Here is a 17,084-nt window from a genome sequence, read left to right as displayed (position 1 = left end):
ATCAGTAATCTCAACGAAAACCCGAAAAAAATTTATATCACTGGGAAAACGTATCAGGTATATAATGTAAAATTCAGTTGATCGAAATCCATTTAACGAAAACCTCATTTGACCGACATTCACTTCACCTGATGTCGTTTCTTTGACATTTCGGACAAATGATCTTCGGTCTACTTAATGCTACCCGACGAAACTCTTCCCCCCTTCTCTATGGTCTATGCCCATTCCCGCGAAATCATTCGAGGCAATCGACGGAGATGGTACCTCACTGTAGATGGACCATGATTGACTCCTCGCTTACGAGATTTCCATGACCTACACATTGCTTATCCATCTCTAATAATCTCGTCATTGACGAGATTCTAAACCAATATATCATACAATGACCTAAAATAAAAGTTCACATTGAAATAACCCTGCATCACAGCTTGTACGGAAGAGATGGGGAGAAAATACTAACGAAACTCATATGTGGGGATGTAAAAAAGGTCAAAATATTACTAAAGATGCATATGTTCACAATAAGAAAATCACTTAAATTGCAAACTCATTTATGGAGACTAGTAAATGATTTGTGTAGAAAAACTTTAAGCAATATGTGTGACAGTCTCTATCAAATGATATTACAGATGCATCACTTGATTACATTATTCCTGCAACTCGTAGTCATAGGCACATAAAGCAAAGAGTCAATACATTGTAGAATTTACAAGTGCAGCAAGATTCAACTTGTTTAGTAACTGAAGAGGAGTCATGTACTGAATTCTTGACATAACCTCGTATGAGGGGGGTCCGGAACATACAGGAAGATCCCCACCACCTGGGTGAAGGCACTGACCTTGAGGTAGCTGTCCCTGGTGTCGCCGTGGCCCGGCTCCACCTCGTACACGTCGTTGAGGCAGTCCAGAGTCGCCTTGGAGATGTGCACGCGCCTGCGCAGACAGTAAGGCAGGGCGCTCAATGGTCGAGCTAGTGGCATGCTGTTGCCAGCTTTGTTGAGTGTTGGATGGTCACGATCGCTTTAGCTGGAGAATTTGCTTTAATTAAGGCTCCATCTCTTTCTTCCTAGTTCTAAGGCTGGCTAACTGGCAGCCCCCCCCCCTTTCCAGACATCCAGTACCCTCCCAAACCAAATGCGGACAGCAATGTCCAAGTTCCCTGCCCCCTGTATGGTAATAACGTTTCTGTCCCGATCAACTCTTCTTCCTGGACCATCCTTCTTTGGTCATATAACCAACTAGCTTGCTTGTATTCCACAGTAATGTGTCCAGGGTTTTCCCTTATGTACTTGGAGGTTTTATCAGGGCCCAAAATATCTAATTATATTCTAGTGTTAGTGGAGTTAGTCATGGAATCAATCGCTACCATTGCTGGCCAATTTCCTCCTAGAATACGATGCATGCTCCCTTTCGGCATGACTGTAACCTAGCAAGATAAGGCGTTTACACTTTGGTCTGATACAACCCAGACCCCTCCCAAATACACTTAAGTTTTTAGATAGGTTAGAGGAAAAAAATCAGGTAGAGCTCAAAAGCCGCATCCACGCGCATAACGTAGACCCGACGTATGTCTTGGACGCTTCGTTTGGACAGAGGTTTGTAACCCTGTCACGAACACGCCAGTGAAACATGGATGACACATGTATAGAGGCGCAGCATCCCGCCACTTGTAGTTGTTCCGCGGGTACAGAACGTAAAGACATGTCTACGTTTGTATCAGACCAGTGTATTTGTAGCAGAATTCGGTATACGATCATGATACAACCGCTCAACGACAAGGAAACTTCACGTGTATAATGTATATGTATCATTTAAGTGTGTCTTCAGTTTACCACCCACTAGTTTTGTATCATCAATTGAGTGTAATTGCCTCTCCAGCTGCAGTTGGCTGCCACCAGCTACATTCACATACATGATGCATTAAGATGGAAGACGAGAAGATATCGAAGATGCTGTACGTTCAAATTGAAATGAAAGTTAAGAAGCTCTTACAGAGGTAGACCCAGGATTGACTTCTGGGGGGGGGGGGGGGGGGGAGGGGGGGGCGGTACCTGTAGTCTGGACCTAGTTAGTATAATACTTTTTTTTTTACTTCAGAAGTCATATTATCCAGTGCATATTTTACATTTCTCGGATAAAATATATCGATACATACCCAGTGCCCCCCTCTAAATCCACCACTGAACTTTTAGACATTTCAAAACTCTAGCGCTATCTTCAAATGTAGAACTGTTCCTATATCTGCATGAACTACGTACATACAGAGAGTGCAGAGGGGATATACTGGAATGATTATGAAGCTCTGCAGCTCGTGTGGCGATGATACAAAACAATGATCGGGAAACATCTCCTCCACACTGTCTGTATCAGCATCACATGTCTTCCATTTGATGTGACAGCGAAAGACCGACTCCTGGCAGGATTGTGTCCGAGCCAATCATTGTATCATTTTTAATACACGTGCTTGATTCTGAACTCTTTTTTTACAGGTTATTTACGATACATTTGCGGTGATTTGATACAAGTGTGGAAACGACCTTACAGGGCAGGTTTACGACGTGTCTGGTTGTACACTCGAGCAGAAAGTCGCTTTTTCTTGCATTCGCCCAGCACAGTCATCATGACCTGGACACGGGAGACTGCTTTGCAGTTCACTGCTCTGTACGAAGACAAGAAATCTTTGTGGATTGCATTGCATCCACAACATTTTAATACAATAAGTACTTCACAATGATGCGTGGGATGCTATGACTGCACAAATAAGATTAGACTTTCAGGCATGAAAGAAAAAGATAACATCATTGCTGGCAGTCACGAAATGGGGACTACTGAACAGGAAAAGGTTTGTAAATCAACATGTAAATTTATAAATTCGTCTGCACGACTACACTTTACACACCCGACTGGAGAAAGACATGGAACACTTAAATTATCGCAGTGGTGAGAGGTTCGACTTGACATAAAACTGTGTCACATATTTGTTATGTATATCGTTTGTGGGTTGCGCATTCACAAAACCCTATTACACGACGGGGTTGTGTAAAGATAAGTGTGTATGCACCTCAACTCTTCTTGCCTTTCAATGACTTTTGAGTTATTTAATTTTATTGCCATTACTATTTTTTATGTGCTAATCCTATCACTTTACCACAACAGTTCTCTTGCATTTTATGCTTGGTCACTAATTTCGTTATCAGATATTCACTAATTGTTATCTGATAACTGCAAGAAAACATGTAATTGTTATTTGGTACAATTACTTTCGTGACATTTTCAAGGACGCGAATAACACTTAGTAAATATCTGGAACCAAAATTTAGGGTGAGAAATAAATTGCAAGAGAACTATCGCGATAAGTATCCCATAATCAAAATAAGTGCTATTAAAATTACTACTCATCATTTCATGCTGGACCGAACATTAACTACTTTCCTCTCTCACAGGCAGACAGAAATGTGAGTCAGCTTCTCATGCACAACCTGCTGAGGTGATTTCCAGACGTTTTCAACTACAACCCTAAATAAAATATTTTTGCAGATCCGAACCATTGTTTTTTGATCACTCAAATTGAAGAATTTTAATTCCTTTGAGTCTTGAATACCTTGCAGGATGTCATTATAGTGTGTGTTATTTAACTTGTCTCGAATTTGACAGTTCTCGACAGTTATAGGGGTACCCACTTCCAAGATGTGACTTTCAAAGCAACACTTGATGTTTGATTACCAATGCTTTTTGCAGAACCACAGTGGCAGAAGGATACTAGGTCAGAGAACAGAGGTCCTATTTATGGTATCTACCAAATTCGAGAAACCTTTGTAAGTACACTTCGTGTATTTTTAACCTACACCAAGATCCCTTGTTAATTCACCCCTGCTCGCAGTTACTTAACAAAGAAATACCAAATTAATAATACATGTTTGTGCACTGAATGGGAGTATAAATATTTATTTAACAGAATTTTTAAATAGAATATAAACGCAGTGACAAAGCATTCACGTCACCGAGTGATGACATGGCAACCACATAATTCCGACAGATTATAGCGTCTGCCATTGTTTTGCGCAGGCGAACATTCAAGATTAGACCTTCTAGACATCAGCTTAGATCATCTGCTCTGAAGTCTCTGAAGGCTCCATTAATGTGTCCCCAGATGCCCAAGCACTGATTCTGGGAAACGTTTGTTACTAAGAAACTATTTACAGAAGTAAAACTTGAAGGCTACATTTAAAATGTGAAGGAATACCCTTTTTTTTTTTTTAAGGTTATGAGACGGACAAGTTTCTTTTAAAATACCATTATTACTATAGTAAAGAAATGTCCAATCTTTGCGCCAATTGGCACGTCAGTAGTGAGGGTTGTGTGAATAGGACATTTATTTATGTATGAATGAGAACTGTCGAGTCGACAACAAAATTGATGTGAGCAATGACCAAGTGTTGAAATTTAATGAATCAAAATTTAAATTCTTAAAGTCAGTTGTTGGCATATAATGTTGTAAATAATTACTAGATCTGCAGTATTAATTGAATAAACTGATTTGAGTACTGTTACAGAACATTTTTACATCCACCAGTAACTATTCTGGACGTAGTAACAGCGACGGAGTTAAAGTTTTGGAAGGATGTCGATATATTTTGCAGTTGCTCAATATTATATTATTTTAGTTCTGTGGATCATTGCTGATCCATATGTTCACAATTATAACTTTAAGTAGTTGGTGTGACAGTCTCTTTCCAATGCTGTAGCAGATGCATCACCCCATTACATTTTTTCTGAAAATTGCGGCCATAGGGGCATAGCACAAAGGGAATCTCCAAATGCATCAAGATTCAATTTTTTTTACTAATTTTGGAGGAGTCCGGAACAATGGAACATAGTTATGCAAGTAAAAAAGTCGAACATTTTGCAGCTTTCAGTCAGATACATACTTAACATCAGAAACGTTCAACTTATATTTTGGCATGGCAAACTCAGATTCGCAAAGTTCTCCGCTTGAACCTCTTAGTTCCCGAGCCCTTCATGACACTGTGAAGTGTTGGCGTGAAAGATTTTTACCCGGGGATGCCTCCTGACTCGAGGTGGTTCGCCAGAGTGACGTCGTAGGACCAGACATCGAACTGCCATTTCCTCAGTCCCAGCACGCCACACAGCACCGACCCCGAGTGGATGCCGATCCGCATGTCGAGGTCAACCTGCCGTACGAGACCACCCAGGGAAAATTACAAACAAATCTTCCTGTAAATAACATTGTACTATTCTACTGATTCTTACAATTACTTTCTTGCGATGGTTTACATAGTATATTTGTCCTTCAGTTAGAAAATGTATTACTTTACTCAGATACAAGTAGACTTAAATATAGATTTATTATCTTTTGAAAGGGATGATTCTCTTTTCGGAGGGATAATCGACCCTACATCCCCTCCTTTGGATAATAAATTTAATGAATAAATAAATTTAAGTCCAGGTCGTAAAATCTTGGCAATGTGAATTCTGTTTCGAATCAGAAGCACATAGGCCTACAAGTAGACTTTCAGCAGAGTTACAGATAGCTAGTATTCATTCACTATGCTCTACCAACTGCAGAGGCCTGCTTCTCCCTGGCTTTATGTAACCCCTCACTGGTACCTATTTCTGCGTTTGAATAAACTCCACGCGTGAAATTGTTCTCTCGCTGCTTTCTCATGAAATGTCGTTACAAATTCATTAACTCCCCCCCCCCCCCCTTGGTGCGCCAATCAACTGAGCAATAGTTGATATTACTGCTAAGTGCAGAAGTAGGCATTAATGTAAAAAAGAGACTGGTTTTCAGAAGTGCTGAATTGTATGTAGAGATACTAGAGATATCCTAATACAATATATACATTTTAAAATTTAATAGGGTATTACATTTCAGATGCTAAAGGCGACGGGACCGCCAATATTATAGGTGGCTTCGAACCACTTGAGTACAGACTTTCTAAGTTCATACATTGGAGTTATGCGGGGACGTCGGGATCAAATCCGCAACTCTCGCCACACGAGAGCCACACATTAGCGATCACGACCACAGAGGACCCTCCTACTGAATTAATTGCTCGGTACGATGTTACGCATGTTAGTGAAATGCCTTTGATCGGGAACATTCGGGACCATTGTCATGTGGATTTGTAATTCTGCTGGATTGCCAAACGGCAGTATAGTTTCAATTAATATACAGTGCAATAGTTTATTTAATAAGTTTCAATTTGCTGCTAAGTATATATAATGAAAAAAAATTACAGATGAGCGTTGGTCTTCTTCAAAAAGTCATCATGGAAACGTACCCGTGAAAATGTGAGTTGTGAAACGTAACCACATAGTAAACAGGAACCACTGTGCTGAAAGAATCCGACAGTAACATTAAACTCTGAAGGAACTAAAAATCACAGGCAGCACAGCGATCTGGTGGTCAAGGTCAACAGTCTATATCCACCTAAAAAAAAAGTGTGCGGGTGGAGTCCACGCGCGACATAAAAGAAACTGTTTGCTTATTATATTATTAGGTATAGGAAACATAATTCTCTTTGGCTGAGGTTGCATTAAAAAAAATGCGAGCATGCTGCGTCATTTCTAACTCTCCCCTGATGTATACTCCTCCAACGGTTCCCACGCCACGTACCCAACTATTCCACAGGTGCGATCGGAATTTTCGTTAACGCTCGAAAATTGTAGCCCCCTCAGAAAAGAAGATTCACTTCAAAACTCTGAAGGCGAGCTGCTCGAATGGAGTACGGGTTGCGGAATGTTGCCGCACCATGGAGCTGGAGAGCACGGAGTCGCACGCACCTGGGTCTTGTGGCGGACGTACTGGATGGCCTTGATCATGTGCAGCCCCATCTCGACGCAGCAGTGCGCGTGGTCGGCGCGGGCCCGCGGCAGCCCCGACACGCAGTAGTAGCAGTCGCCCAGCAGCTTGATGCGCAGGCAGTGGTTCTCCTGCCGACAAGTCAGCGGGGACACCCCCTCAGCGGACCCTGGATCTCCCGGCCTTCCTGTACCTCTCCGGCACGCTCTCTCGGGGAAGACTGGTTCAGCCCAGCGGGGCTCCCAAGGAAAAACCCACCAACAAACACCCCTTCCCCCATGTCCAGTCAGTCCTCTGGAATGCGGCGTACCGCTACACCCCCACCCCTCCTACCAGCACGTGCGTGAGCGATGACATCACCGCGCTCGGAGTATGGCGCGTGCGTCATTTGGTGACGCCCGAGATTAGGAAAGGATATGGAGCATTAGCCGTCAGGCGTGAAGCCTTCAACCCCCCCCCCCCCCCCCAATTTTTGATGATTTTCACATGCCAATGTGGTGGACGTTTGTTCATATTTGTATCAGCTCTTCTAGCCTGCTTTTATTTACGACTGCAGTTAAGCCGTTCGAGAAGAAAATTTGATAAAAATATTACGCCTTAATATTAAAAGTCTAAAACGAATTTTCGTAATACAAATTTAAATATATGTGATATTTTTCTCCAATTTAACCTCCAATACAGGTACAGCTGATACATTTGTAAACAAACGGCCTGTCGGCCGTCATATTGGTGCATGTAGTACACTGAAATCCCTCTACCTCTTTTGGCTTCACCCTCCTCGGCTGGAACTGGACCTTGTGCTCCACCTGTGTATTTCCCTAATCTCTGGGTGACGCCAATGCATCCCAGTGGTGCATTTATATCTACATGTTGCAATAATTTGTTGTGTCTTTTATTCGGACACCCCTCTAGAAGAATTTCTGTGCGGGCCACACCCTCGTGTTGCCGAAGTAAATCTTGAATCTTCTGGTGACGTTTTCCACCGAGAATGTTCGGTCAGTTGAGTGTCTGGTCACCAGAGGGTGTTTAGTGTAACCGAGAGTGTTTGTTAATCCAATTATGCAATGAAATTCCCGATAAACATTCGGGAAGTCCTGGTTCAAAATTAATATCAACTTCCAAGGCTGATTTCCATCCTCATTGGATGCAAATTCTGTTTCTGGTTTCTGAATACTAATTTATACATACTCTTTAAAGGACTGTTCAGTATTTAACTGGAATCAAACTGTTGACCAGCATTTAAAATTTTAATTTACAAATATGTGTAATGAAACACGATTGCACAAGGGAATTAAATGAATGACGGCAGAGTATAGTAAATATATAATGTGGAACTAGGTACTGAAGATGCTCTTTAGAAAGTTACAGAAGAGATGCTTGCTTCAAATTATAATTTGGCGATAGGATAGACTGTAAACCCTTACAAAATAAATAAAAAATATTATCGTTTGATAATGGGGTTATTGAAACGCCTTGAAGGTCTAGAAAATTACAACAATGGTATGACCAAATCATGTGCATCTCAGACTAAAGGAGTAAAATGTGGGATCACAGCCTATATATATATATCAATAATAGCAACGATATTATATATATATAAATATATAAAATATCAACGATATTTCGCTGGCTACAATTTTGTGGATTATGACCTGTATCAATAAAATAGGCTTGGTTAAAATTCGTAGTTCAGGTTTAAATAATCGTATCATAAGAAACTTACGTGACATGCGTGGTAACCGTCCGATACGAGATCTACATGACTGTATTGTAGGCCTTTGCAGTTTATAACCAGTCAATTTAGCGAATTAATTTTCTTGAATTTAATAAAGCTGCACTCTGTGTGAGATAATGGTGCTTCTCCCAGGGTGTAAATGGTGTGTGTTTATACCTTCTGGTAACATGTAGTGACTTACCGCCGCCAGTTTGTCGAAGCGGGCAAACAAGTCGTTGAGAACTCTGACCAGCTCTTGGGCACTGCACTGACTAGCCAAGGCTGAAAAAAAAATTCCCAACAGTTGGACTAATTGCAGGGTATGCTGAACCAAAGTGGTTCAAAATGAGCAGCGTAAAAAAAAAAAAAAATGTATTTTTTTTTTCGAGTAGGCGTCAATCTCTTAATGAGTTGGTGGCTTGGGTTCCAAACATTACTGCTGAATATCAACTGAATTCATTGTAATAAAGGTATATTTTTCTGGATAAAAATTAACGTTAAAATAACCAAGAAACCAAATTGCAGCTAAATGGATTTGCTTTTCTACGAATGCCATTACAATTCAATTTGGCTCGTGACCTATGCTGATGCGGAGAAAAATTTAACAATAAATGAAACTTCATTTTTTTTTTTACCAAACATGTAATGGCACGGTAGTCTTTTGATTTACTTAACACTGAAAAAAAAATTGATTAATAAATGAAAAGAATTAAACGAATTAAAAAAATTTTGTACAGTAATATTATAGTTCACTTTCAAATAAGCTGAGGTAAGTGGCTTACCAGAAAACCACAAGAATTTTTCTTTTTTTTGAAATGATTAATATCTTTACGCCAACGACCAGAGACTATCCTCGTTATCAAAAATAAATTTATTTATTATTCGCGATATATTCTTCAACTATAAAATTAATTGTTATTTATGCTTCCCAGCATAATTTTAGAAAATGTATATTTATTACTATTCAAGCCGAGATAATCGTCGGAAACACAAAATTTTAAGCGCCGCATTCACGACACAGGGAAAAAAAAAAAAACAAACTGGATGGCAGCTACAGTAGATTCAGATTCAGATTCAGAATATTTATTCACATACAGGAAATACCTAGGATTCATACATGTTAAAATGCACGTTCCAGCCATACAACGCTCTTTCGCGAACACATCTTTCTATACTATACAACCATAATTAACATGATTAACTTGAAGTAAAGGAAATTTTGACTGGGAAAAAAACATTTTAAAAAAAACCCTTAGCATAAACTTTCCAAATATACACCAGAAACGTTGTCTTATTTGGTAATCAATTTTTTTCCACTGGTTTTTTACACATAAGGACACGTTATTTCTATTAATTATTTGCATGCAGATTTAAACTTAGTTTTATACTACGCGCCAAGTAAGTACAACTTCTAACGCGCGTACACAAGTACACGCACCCATTTATTTTAAATAAAATTAGACAAAAAAAAAAAACAAGGAAAGTAGAGATGAAAAGGCCGTTGTGGTTGCCTGGGTTACCCAGCCCCGGGTCCGCCCCTGCCCAACAGAGATCAGAGAAAGTTACAGATGGAGCATAAGCTCTGAGCATTGTGGCCAGTTTGTTCACGTAAGAAGATGGCGGCCATTTGTTTACATAGTACATAGAAATGTAGTTTACTACATACTCTTGTACACAATCATTTATTCTCGAGTCAACAGTCTTTATTTGTTTAATATTCATGCACTTTGCCACCACCATACATACATCACTCATGAGAAAATGCGATTTTCTTCATTGCGCAATATGGCGGCGACCTGCTTCCCCCTTACGTCACTTGGCTTCAGCAGAGATACCTACAAACTGTGTTTATGCTCCATCTTTAACTTTCTCTAATCTCTGCTGCCCGAGCCTTCCTCGGGACTCGAACCCGGAACCCTAAGTGGCCGATAGGGCTCACCGGTGAAGCCCTTGATGTCGGCGAACAGGATGCTGACGTCCTCGTAGCGGTGGATGTAGATCTTGTGGAACTGGTTGGGCATGAAGGCGCCCTTCTCCTCCTCGCGCGCGATGTCCCTGATCATCTCCTTCGCCACGAAGTCCGGCAACACTGCGCACACACGAGCGCCAACCTTTACCGCCGCCAGCAACCTTCCCTCTCGTCGCGTCGGGTCGAACATGGAGTCCGAGGCTAAACACGCCGGCATGATTAACTTGCTTTAATCCCCGCTTCCTCAAAAGTGAAAGCCCCAAAATTTCGAAATACAAGAATATATATAGTTGGATGTTGGTATGTATGACTTCGATAAACTCTTACACAGTTTGACCGATCGCCATGAAAGTTGGCACATCAAAGTGTTTTATCATGGAGAAGGTTTTTATGCTATCCATTTTCTTTTTGTAACTCGCCGCTACATGGCGCTGCAGCGCATCAACTTCCAAACCTTTCAACCGATCGCCATGGGTAAACAGAAAATCATGGGTCACAGATACAGAAACAGAAATTGTGTGTCATTTCTTAATGTCCACCACACTGGACATATCGCTATCCATTTTGCTGTAACTCATGGACAATATATCACCCGGTGTTCAGCCCGGGCAAAGCCGGGTACTGCAGCTAGTTATCCATATAATTAAAAAAATGCTATTACGATTACGAAATTTACAAATATAACATTTTTATTTTCAAACCCTATTTATTTTAAAAGAGAAAATAGTTTTAAGGCAATAAAGTATTTTATTTATTCAAAAATATATAACATTTACAATGATATAAAAAAATATAGCCTACATGTCAATATACTACCAGAGAAAAGAAAACTCAACTTAAATATTAGAGAGAATTCATCATCAGTTAAAGAATCTATATAATTTTAATTTTTATATATTGAAAATTACCGTTAGCCTAATAAAATCCAATGACATGCTTGCCGTAAGCTTACGTTGTTTGTGTGTGACAGCCTATATTATTGAGGTACGAACGAGTAGCAAGGTATCCGCACTCGATCCCGCACTTCCAATTATTTGAAGGCCTGCGTCGCGCGTCCAGGGTGCAAATGTTTGCAAGACGTCAACCGACCGGGTGCGGAAGGCTACAAAGGGAGCCGAGGGCTGTTGTTGGCATATCGTTAGCAGCAGAACTCCTGGGGTTTGTCCGACTCTTGCGGCTGCGGCGTGGACGCGCCAAATTATATTTCAGAAGGTAGCGAAAACAGTCGAAGTTCCGAGAAAGTGGTGTTTATCGCAAAACCAATTTTATTTTTGCTGCCATAGCGTCTTTCAAAACAATGGCAACTTATTCATTGCAAAGCGTCGCGAGAAAAAAAATTGGTTGTCTGTAAAGTCGGTTTACGGACGATAGTTTAACGTGACACCGTCATAACAAAACATTGATGAAATAATTGAATATTTTTATGAATAAAATTGAATCATTTTTATTGAATTATCACTATTGTATGGATACAAAGAAGGAGTGAAATGAAATCTACAATTTATTTGATCAATTTAATTTTATTTGCACTCATTAATTCAAATATTTTTATTACTTTAACGAACAGGTTATTTTAACTATAACTTTTATACATGTTTGCTATTTAACTTCTTCCAATCTGTGTTATTCTGTTAAGGATAGGACGATGATAGGAAAAGTAGGAAACGAATGGGAGTGTTTCAAGTTTAATGTGGCTCGAAAAAGTCAAATCGATGGTTGTTCCAATCGAGTGGAAGAGAGATAGATGCGGCGCAAGCGTACAATGAGCGTAACGGGACACATCGTAACGGGACAATGTGCGCAACAGGACACTTTTTCGTGCGTGCAGCCGGCGTTTATCGTTTTATTAGACGTTTTCACGTCAAAAAAAACCAACGCTTATTATACTGAGGTAAGGTATGCCCACTCCAGCTGTTTCTTCCTCGTGATTGGCGGCCGTCTGCAATGGAGAAGCCATTGCCTTACTTGGACGGGCCGTTCATGATGCTTTTACTGCTTCCACACAAAAATTGCTGTGATTTCGTGTGATCACACAGTAGACACGTAGCGGGGGGAAAAAAGCGCGACTAGATCAAGAAAACACGGATTAAAACGTTTTAACACTGTCACGGAATATTTTGCGCAAAAAAAAAAATTCATGGGTCCTATGTACGAGCATAGTTTATGGGTGGGGGTGGGGGGGGGGGGGGGGTGTATTTGTGACGCTGAGGCGGGGTGGTAAGTGCGACGCTCGCTGGTGCTTCTAGTGCGGTGTCGCCTCTAAGCGCAAGGCTGTGAACTGGCGCGCAGTCTTCTCGTCGGGCTCAGGGCAACTATGATGTTCGAGTGGTAACCATGACATTACATGGCGGAGAAAAGAAGACATTGGTGAACTACAAGTCTCTCGAGTGCTTTCGAGTTATCTTCATCGGAAGTTTCATAGCTATTATTATTACGATAACACCAGTTTTCACACACTATATATATGTATATATACATATATATTAAACAAGAAATATACGGAAACAGTACTACCATGCCAACCTGAACATATTCTTATGTACTCTTCGTATACCGACACCACTCGGATGTCTTGAGCATTTTTTTCCCTTCTTCTGAAGCTCTATGTGCATTGTATTGTGTCCAGGTAGGGAGGGCTCTTATGACTCGGTCATATAAACCATGTTTCTATTTAAGTATAATGTTATTTTTTTTTATTTTGGTTTTATTTAAGGGCTCTTTCTAAAATTTTAACTCGGTAACTCCTTCACACTCGTTGTTCTGCCACGAATATTTTCAACAGATATTCAGTTCAAGTAACATCAGGGGTGTAAGAAGTCACGCAAGTCTTCGTAAATATCAACACTTGTGCGTCTTTTTTACAACCACGATACTGCACTAAGTGAATAAACGTAGAAATATTTTTGGCAGGACAAAACATTCCAAAGAGATATCGGGTTAAAATTTTTGAAAGAACCTTTAAATAAGTGAAATAAGGTGGAGGGGGGGGGGGGGGGAGAGTATTTAAAAAAAAAAAATTGAACATTTCATGTGAGACCAAGATTAAAAGGCAAAAATCAAGAAAATATTTCTGAGTCCTTGAAAATTATACGAAAGAAAAAAAGTTATTTGCAGTATTTGCAAGCCGGGGGTCCCAATGGGAAACGTTTCACGCACCCATTGACGGATCCAGAGGGGAGGCCATGGCGGTATGCCCCCCCCCCCCCCCCCCCCCCCGAACCCTGAATATTATCTGATTTTCCTAATCATAGTTTTTTCCAAAATTACTAAACTTTTATTTTACTGCAGTGCTATAAATAATATGTCGTTTTTGAACCAGAAATCAAATTCACACGACTAAATAAGAACTAAAAAAATCTATTATTCAGCTTCCAACCCACTGTTAAATAGAGCAGAAAGCTAATTAATACTGTTATACCCCTAGTGTCTTAAAGAATAATTAAGTAATTAGATAAAAGATTTGGAAACTCTGAATACTGGGGCCCCTCAATTGATAGCTATAAAAGTCAACAACAGAGGCGACACTAGGAGCAAACAAAGAAAATTTAGAGACTCCCTACGAACACTTGGGAGAAAAAGGATCGTTATTATATATTAAATAAATAAAAACAACTGTTACGTCTATAGACTTCCTTATTTTATTAATCATTGTTCTTTATTTTTTTATAGATTAAATTTTCCTTAATAACATCTGTTTTTCATTGATAAGTGATCTTATTTAAATTCCTCACAATTACAATTATTATATTATATTCTTTGAACTTATCTCCTATCGGGCCGGCCCTGAATGTTTAACAAAAATAACAATACTTAAGCACATTAATGAAATCAACATTGGTAACTTTAATGGTTGTACATATAGTCCTTGCAAAACATAAAATAAATTTCTCCTCCTCGAACTGCTTTTACTGTCCGCTGTCTTAACTGGGTTACACTATTTTTTTTTTGTTGAGTTCGTGAATAGAATAATAGAATAATGCGGGTATCACCCGGGGCTGTAGGTAGACGGTGAGCGAGGTAGTTGGCCTAAAGGTGGTGGGGTCTGCTCAAGAACCGACTCCAGAGGTTCTGGCAGAGGATTTTGGCTGCCCCAAACTTGGAACCCTGTCTGAAACAGAAGTCCAAATTCCAAAGAATTAGACCTGTTTCCAGACAGTATGCTTAAATGGCGCAAAAGGCCAATATAAGGAAAATTAAAGGGGGGGATGACGTCAAGACTTACCAAAACAGGGTGTTGGTCCTGGCGCTCAGGAGAGGGCGCCTCGTCTCCGAAAACTCGTACCACGATTCGCGGTAGCCACGGAAGTCATCATGATTAATTTAAAAAAATATAAAAAAATACTAAATTTCTCTAGTTACTTTCAACTAAACTACTGACTGGTTAATAATAATTTTAGATAGGGACTCCATCCCTCTAGTCTGAGCAGACTACATAATAAACGGTGCGATGTCGATGATTCGCCGAAGATCGCAATTACAAACGGTACCAGTCAGTCAGGAGGCGCGCACCGAAGTATCTTCAGAGCGGGATATCACCAGGATATCATAAGCGCGGGGTCTCTAGAGAATGGGAGGGGGGGTAGGCTCTGAGCCGAAAATGACCGAGTCCACCCGAAGGTGTCCGGCATAAAAAAATTAGATCTTACTGGAGTGACTGCGCGACTGAGGCGCTATCTTTTGGTGGCGAGAAGAAGTACTAATAAATCGACTAGTGACCGACGAGAGTGTCAAGCTAGGGGGTAATGGAGTAACCAGTGGTGCCACCTAGCGGCCTGAGACATAAGGAGGGGAAAGGTTGTCGTTACCTCTGCGCGAGCGCGGTAGTGTCGGCGCCGCCGACGCCCACGAGTGGCGTTTGTTACCACAGCCGTCGCTAGGTGTCGCTAAAGTCCAGAATCGTAACTGCGGCTGTCAAGCCTGAGATGGCCTTGACTCCGGTTAACGTCCCCGTGCGGTCGTCGCTCCTAGCCACACTTCTGAGAAGAAAGTGGTGGGTGAGCAGTAGGGGGATGGCTTCAAAAAACGCATGGTCTGTGGGACACAAGGCCCACGGGATCCTCCTGTCGTGTCTTGCTGCTAGTGAACCTTATACCGATTCGTGACAGAGTTAGCAGGGCTCAGCACTACTTCACAAGCTGCTATAGGCAAAAGAAGACCCGCGAAGAAATAACGTTACCGGCTCCGACGTGCCTGGAGGCGGGAGAAATATTAGCCAGAATGCTAGCCTAGCATGAGGCTGGGAAAGAAAATCAGCTCGCCTCTCAGAACAGAGGCTGAGGGCCTGGCCGTAAAGAAAATAAGATGAGAGAAAAAAAAAATATTTCCAAAAATATTTAAGATTACAAAATTTTTAAATACAACGTGCCTAAATCCCTAATATACGGCACAATACCATACTAAACTTACTGTTCGGTATTTAAGTTTTAATTATACTAGAATTTATTAGAAATAAATTATTTTGGCCCCTCCCTGAGCCTCATTCCGGATCCACCCTCTCAAGCACCAGCCTCGACTGCAGGGCAAGGACGATAACGGACGCGTTATCTCGCTATCCGTGCTGAAGCTGGTTGAAGGGGAGCGCCCGCCGGGATCCGAAGATCCCTGGGCGTGCGTCAGTCCGCCGGTGCTGGGCGGATCGATTCCATCAACCGAATCGATTCACTTCGAAACAAGTTCCGTGTATCGATCCGTCCAAAAGATTCGCTTCCATTTTCGTTCTTTTAGTTCCGACCACCGCCGACGGAGCACATCATCTCGAAAGTCGTAACTCCCCGTTCATCCGATTCAAGATCCGTTACGTCTGGGCGGTGAGACTTTGAAAATTTTGCACTTTTTCAGGGTACACCTACGATGCGAAATACTATTTATTGAAAGTCGACTGGGTCATTCGTCTTCAAACTGTGAAGTGAGGTAAACTGTAAAGACACTGGACCGATCTAGTGGCAATTTAGTTTGTAAGAAAATGTTGGACACTCTAGAAGTGAAGCTTAGTTTGTAAGAATTATTTGTGTTATTTGTGATTTTTGTTCGGTATAATCCTTGACGTGTTTGTAGTCTTAGGTAGGGCTCTCCAGCGGACTCCTAATGTGCATTTTTTTTTGGCTAGTTCTGCACTTTATCCTTGTTTGGCTATTTTTTTTGGGTGAGTTTAACTTTGTTTTGCTATAATTGGCTGACTGGTTATCGTAACCTGGCCGGTTCGGATAACTGACATTCAAATGTTTTGGATTTATTAAAACTGTGCCTCAGCGTTTCTTTATTATTAATTACGGTTAAGTTCAGGCAGTAGCCCATGTGAGTCCTGCACTCAGGGCTATTGGACATGTGATCAGGGTGTCAACAAGGAAAAAATATTTCGTACTAACTTAGACGAGAAAAAAGTACTAGATTTGAAAAAAAGTACTAAATTATAATTTGTTATGGTTTTTAACAATTTAGGAAGTTATTATGACATTGCAACGCTATAACTTAAATATCACACAACACACACAAACATTCCATAGTTTTTTAAAAATAATTACGCTTAATAATAAAACATATTGGAGTTACTACAATATTATTATGTTAAAGAAAAAT

At 40.6% G+C, this 17,084-nt stretch overlaps 1 protein-coding gene and 1 long non-coding RNA gene across 2 annotated transcripts in view; both read right to left on the bottom strand.

Moving 5' to 3' along the window:
• LOC134531985 (adenylyl cyclase 78C) overlaps window positions 1-17,084 on the bottom strand; it is a 504,301-nt gene that overhangs the window by 85,218 nt on the left and 401,999 nt on the right. Inside the window, exons 9-13 of the mRNA XM_063368091.1 lie at window positions 10,479-10,628; window positions 8,742-8,821; window positions 6,807-6,956; window positions 5,055-5,191; window positions 839-932 (exon numbers count right to left, since the gene is read on the bottom strand). Of these exons, the coding sequence (XP_063224161.1) occupies window positions 839-932; window positions 5,055-5,191; window positions 6,807-6,956; window positions 8,742-8,821; window positions 10,479-10,628 (611 nt within the window). The remainder of the gene's footprint in view (window positions 1-838; window positions 933-5,054; window positions 5,192-6,806; window positions 6,957-8,741; window positions 8,822-10,478; window positions 10,629-17,084) is intronic.
• Window positions 14,163-15,003, bottom strand: LOC134531989 (uncharacterized). Its single transcript, XR_010075107.1, has 2 exons — window positions 14,731-15,003; window positions 14,163-14,616 (listed from the first exon to the last, which is right to left on the bottom strand). It is a non-coding gene; the product is annotated as an uncharacterized LOC134531989 (long non-coding RNA).

Source organism: Bacillus rossius, chromosome 5 (assembly GCF_032445375.1).
Source record: "Bacillus rossius redtenbacheri isolate Brsri chromosome 5, Brsri_v3, whole genome shotgun sequence".
NCBI classification, from domain to species: domain Eukaryota; kingdom Metazoa; phylum Arthropoda; class Insecta; order Phasmatodea; family Bacillidae; genus Bacillus; species Bacillus rossius.
This window is presented reverse-complemented; position numbering and strand designations above follow the sequence as displayed.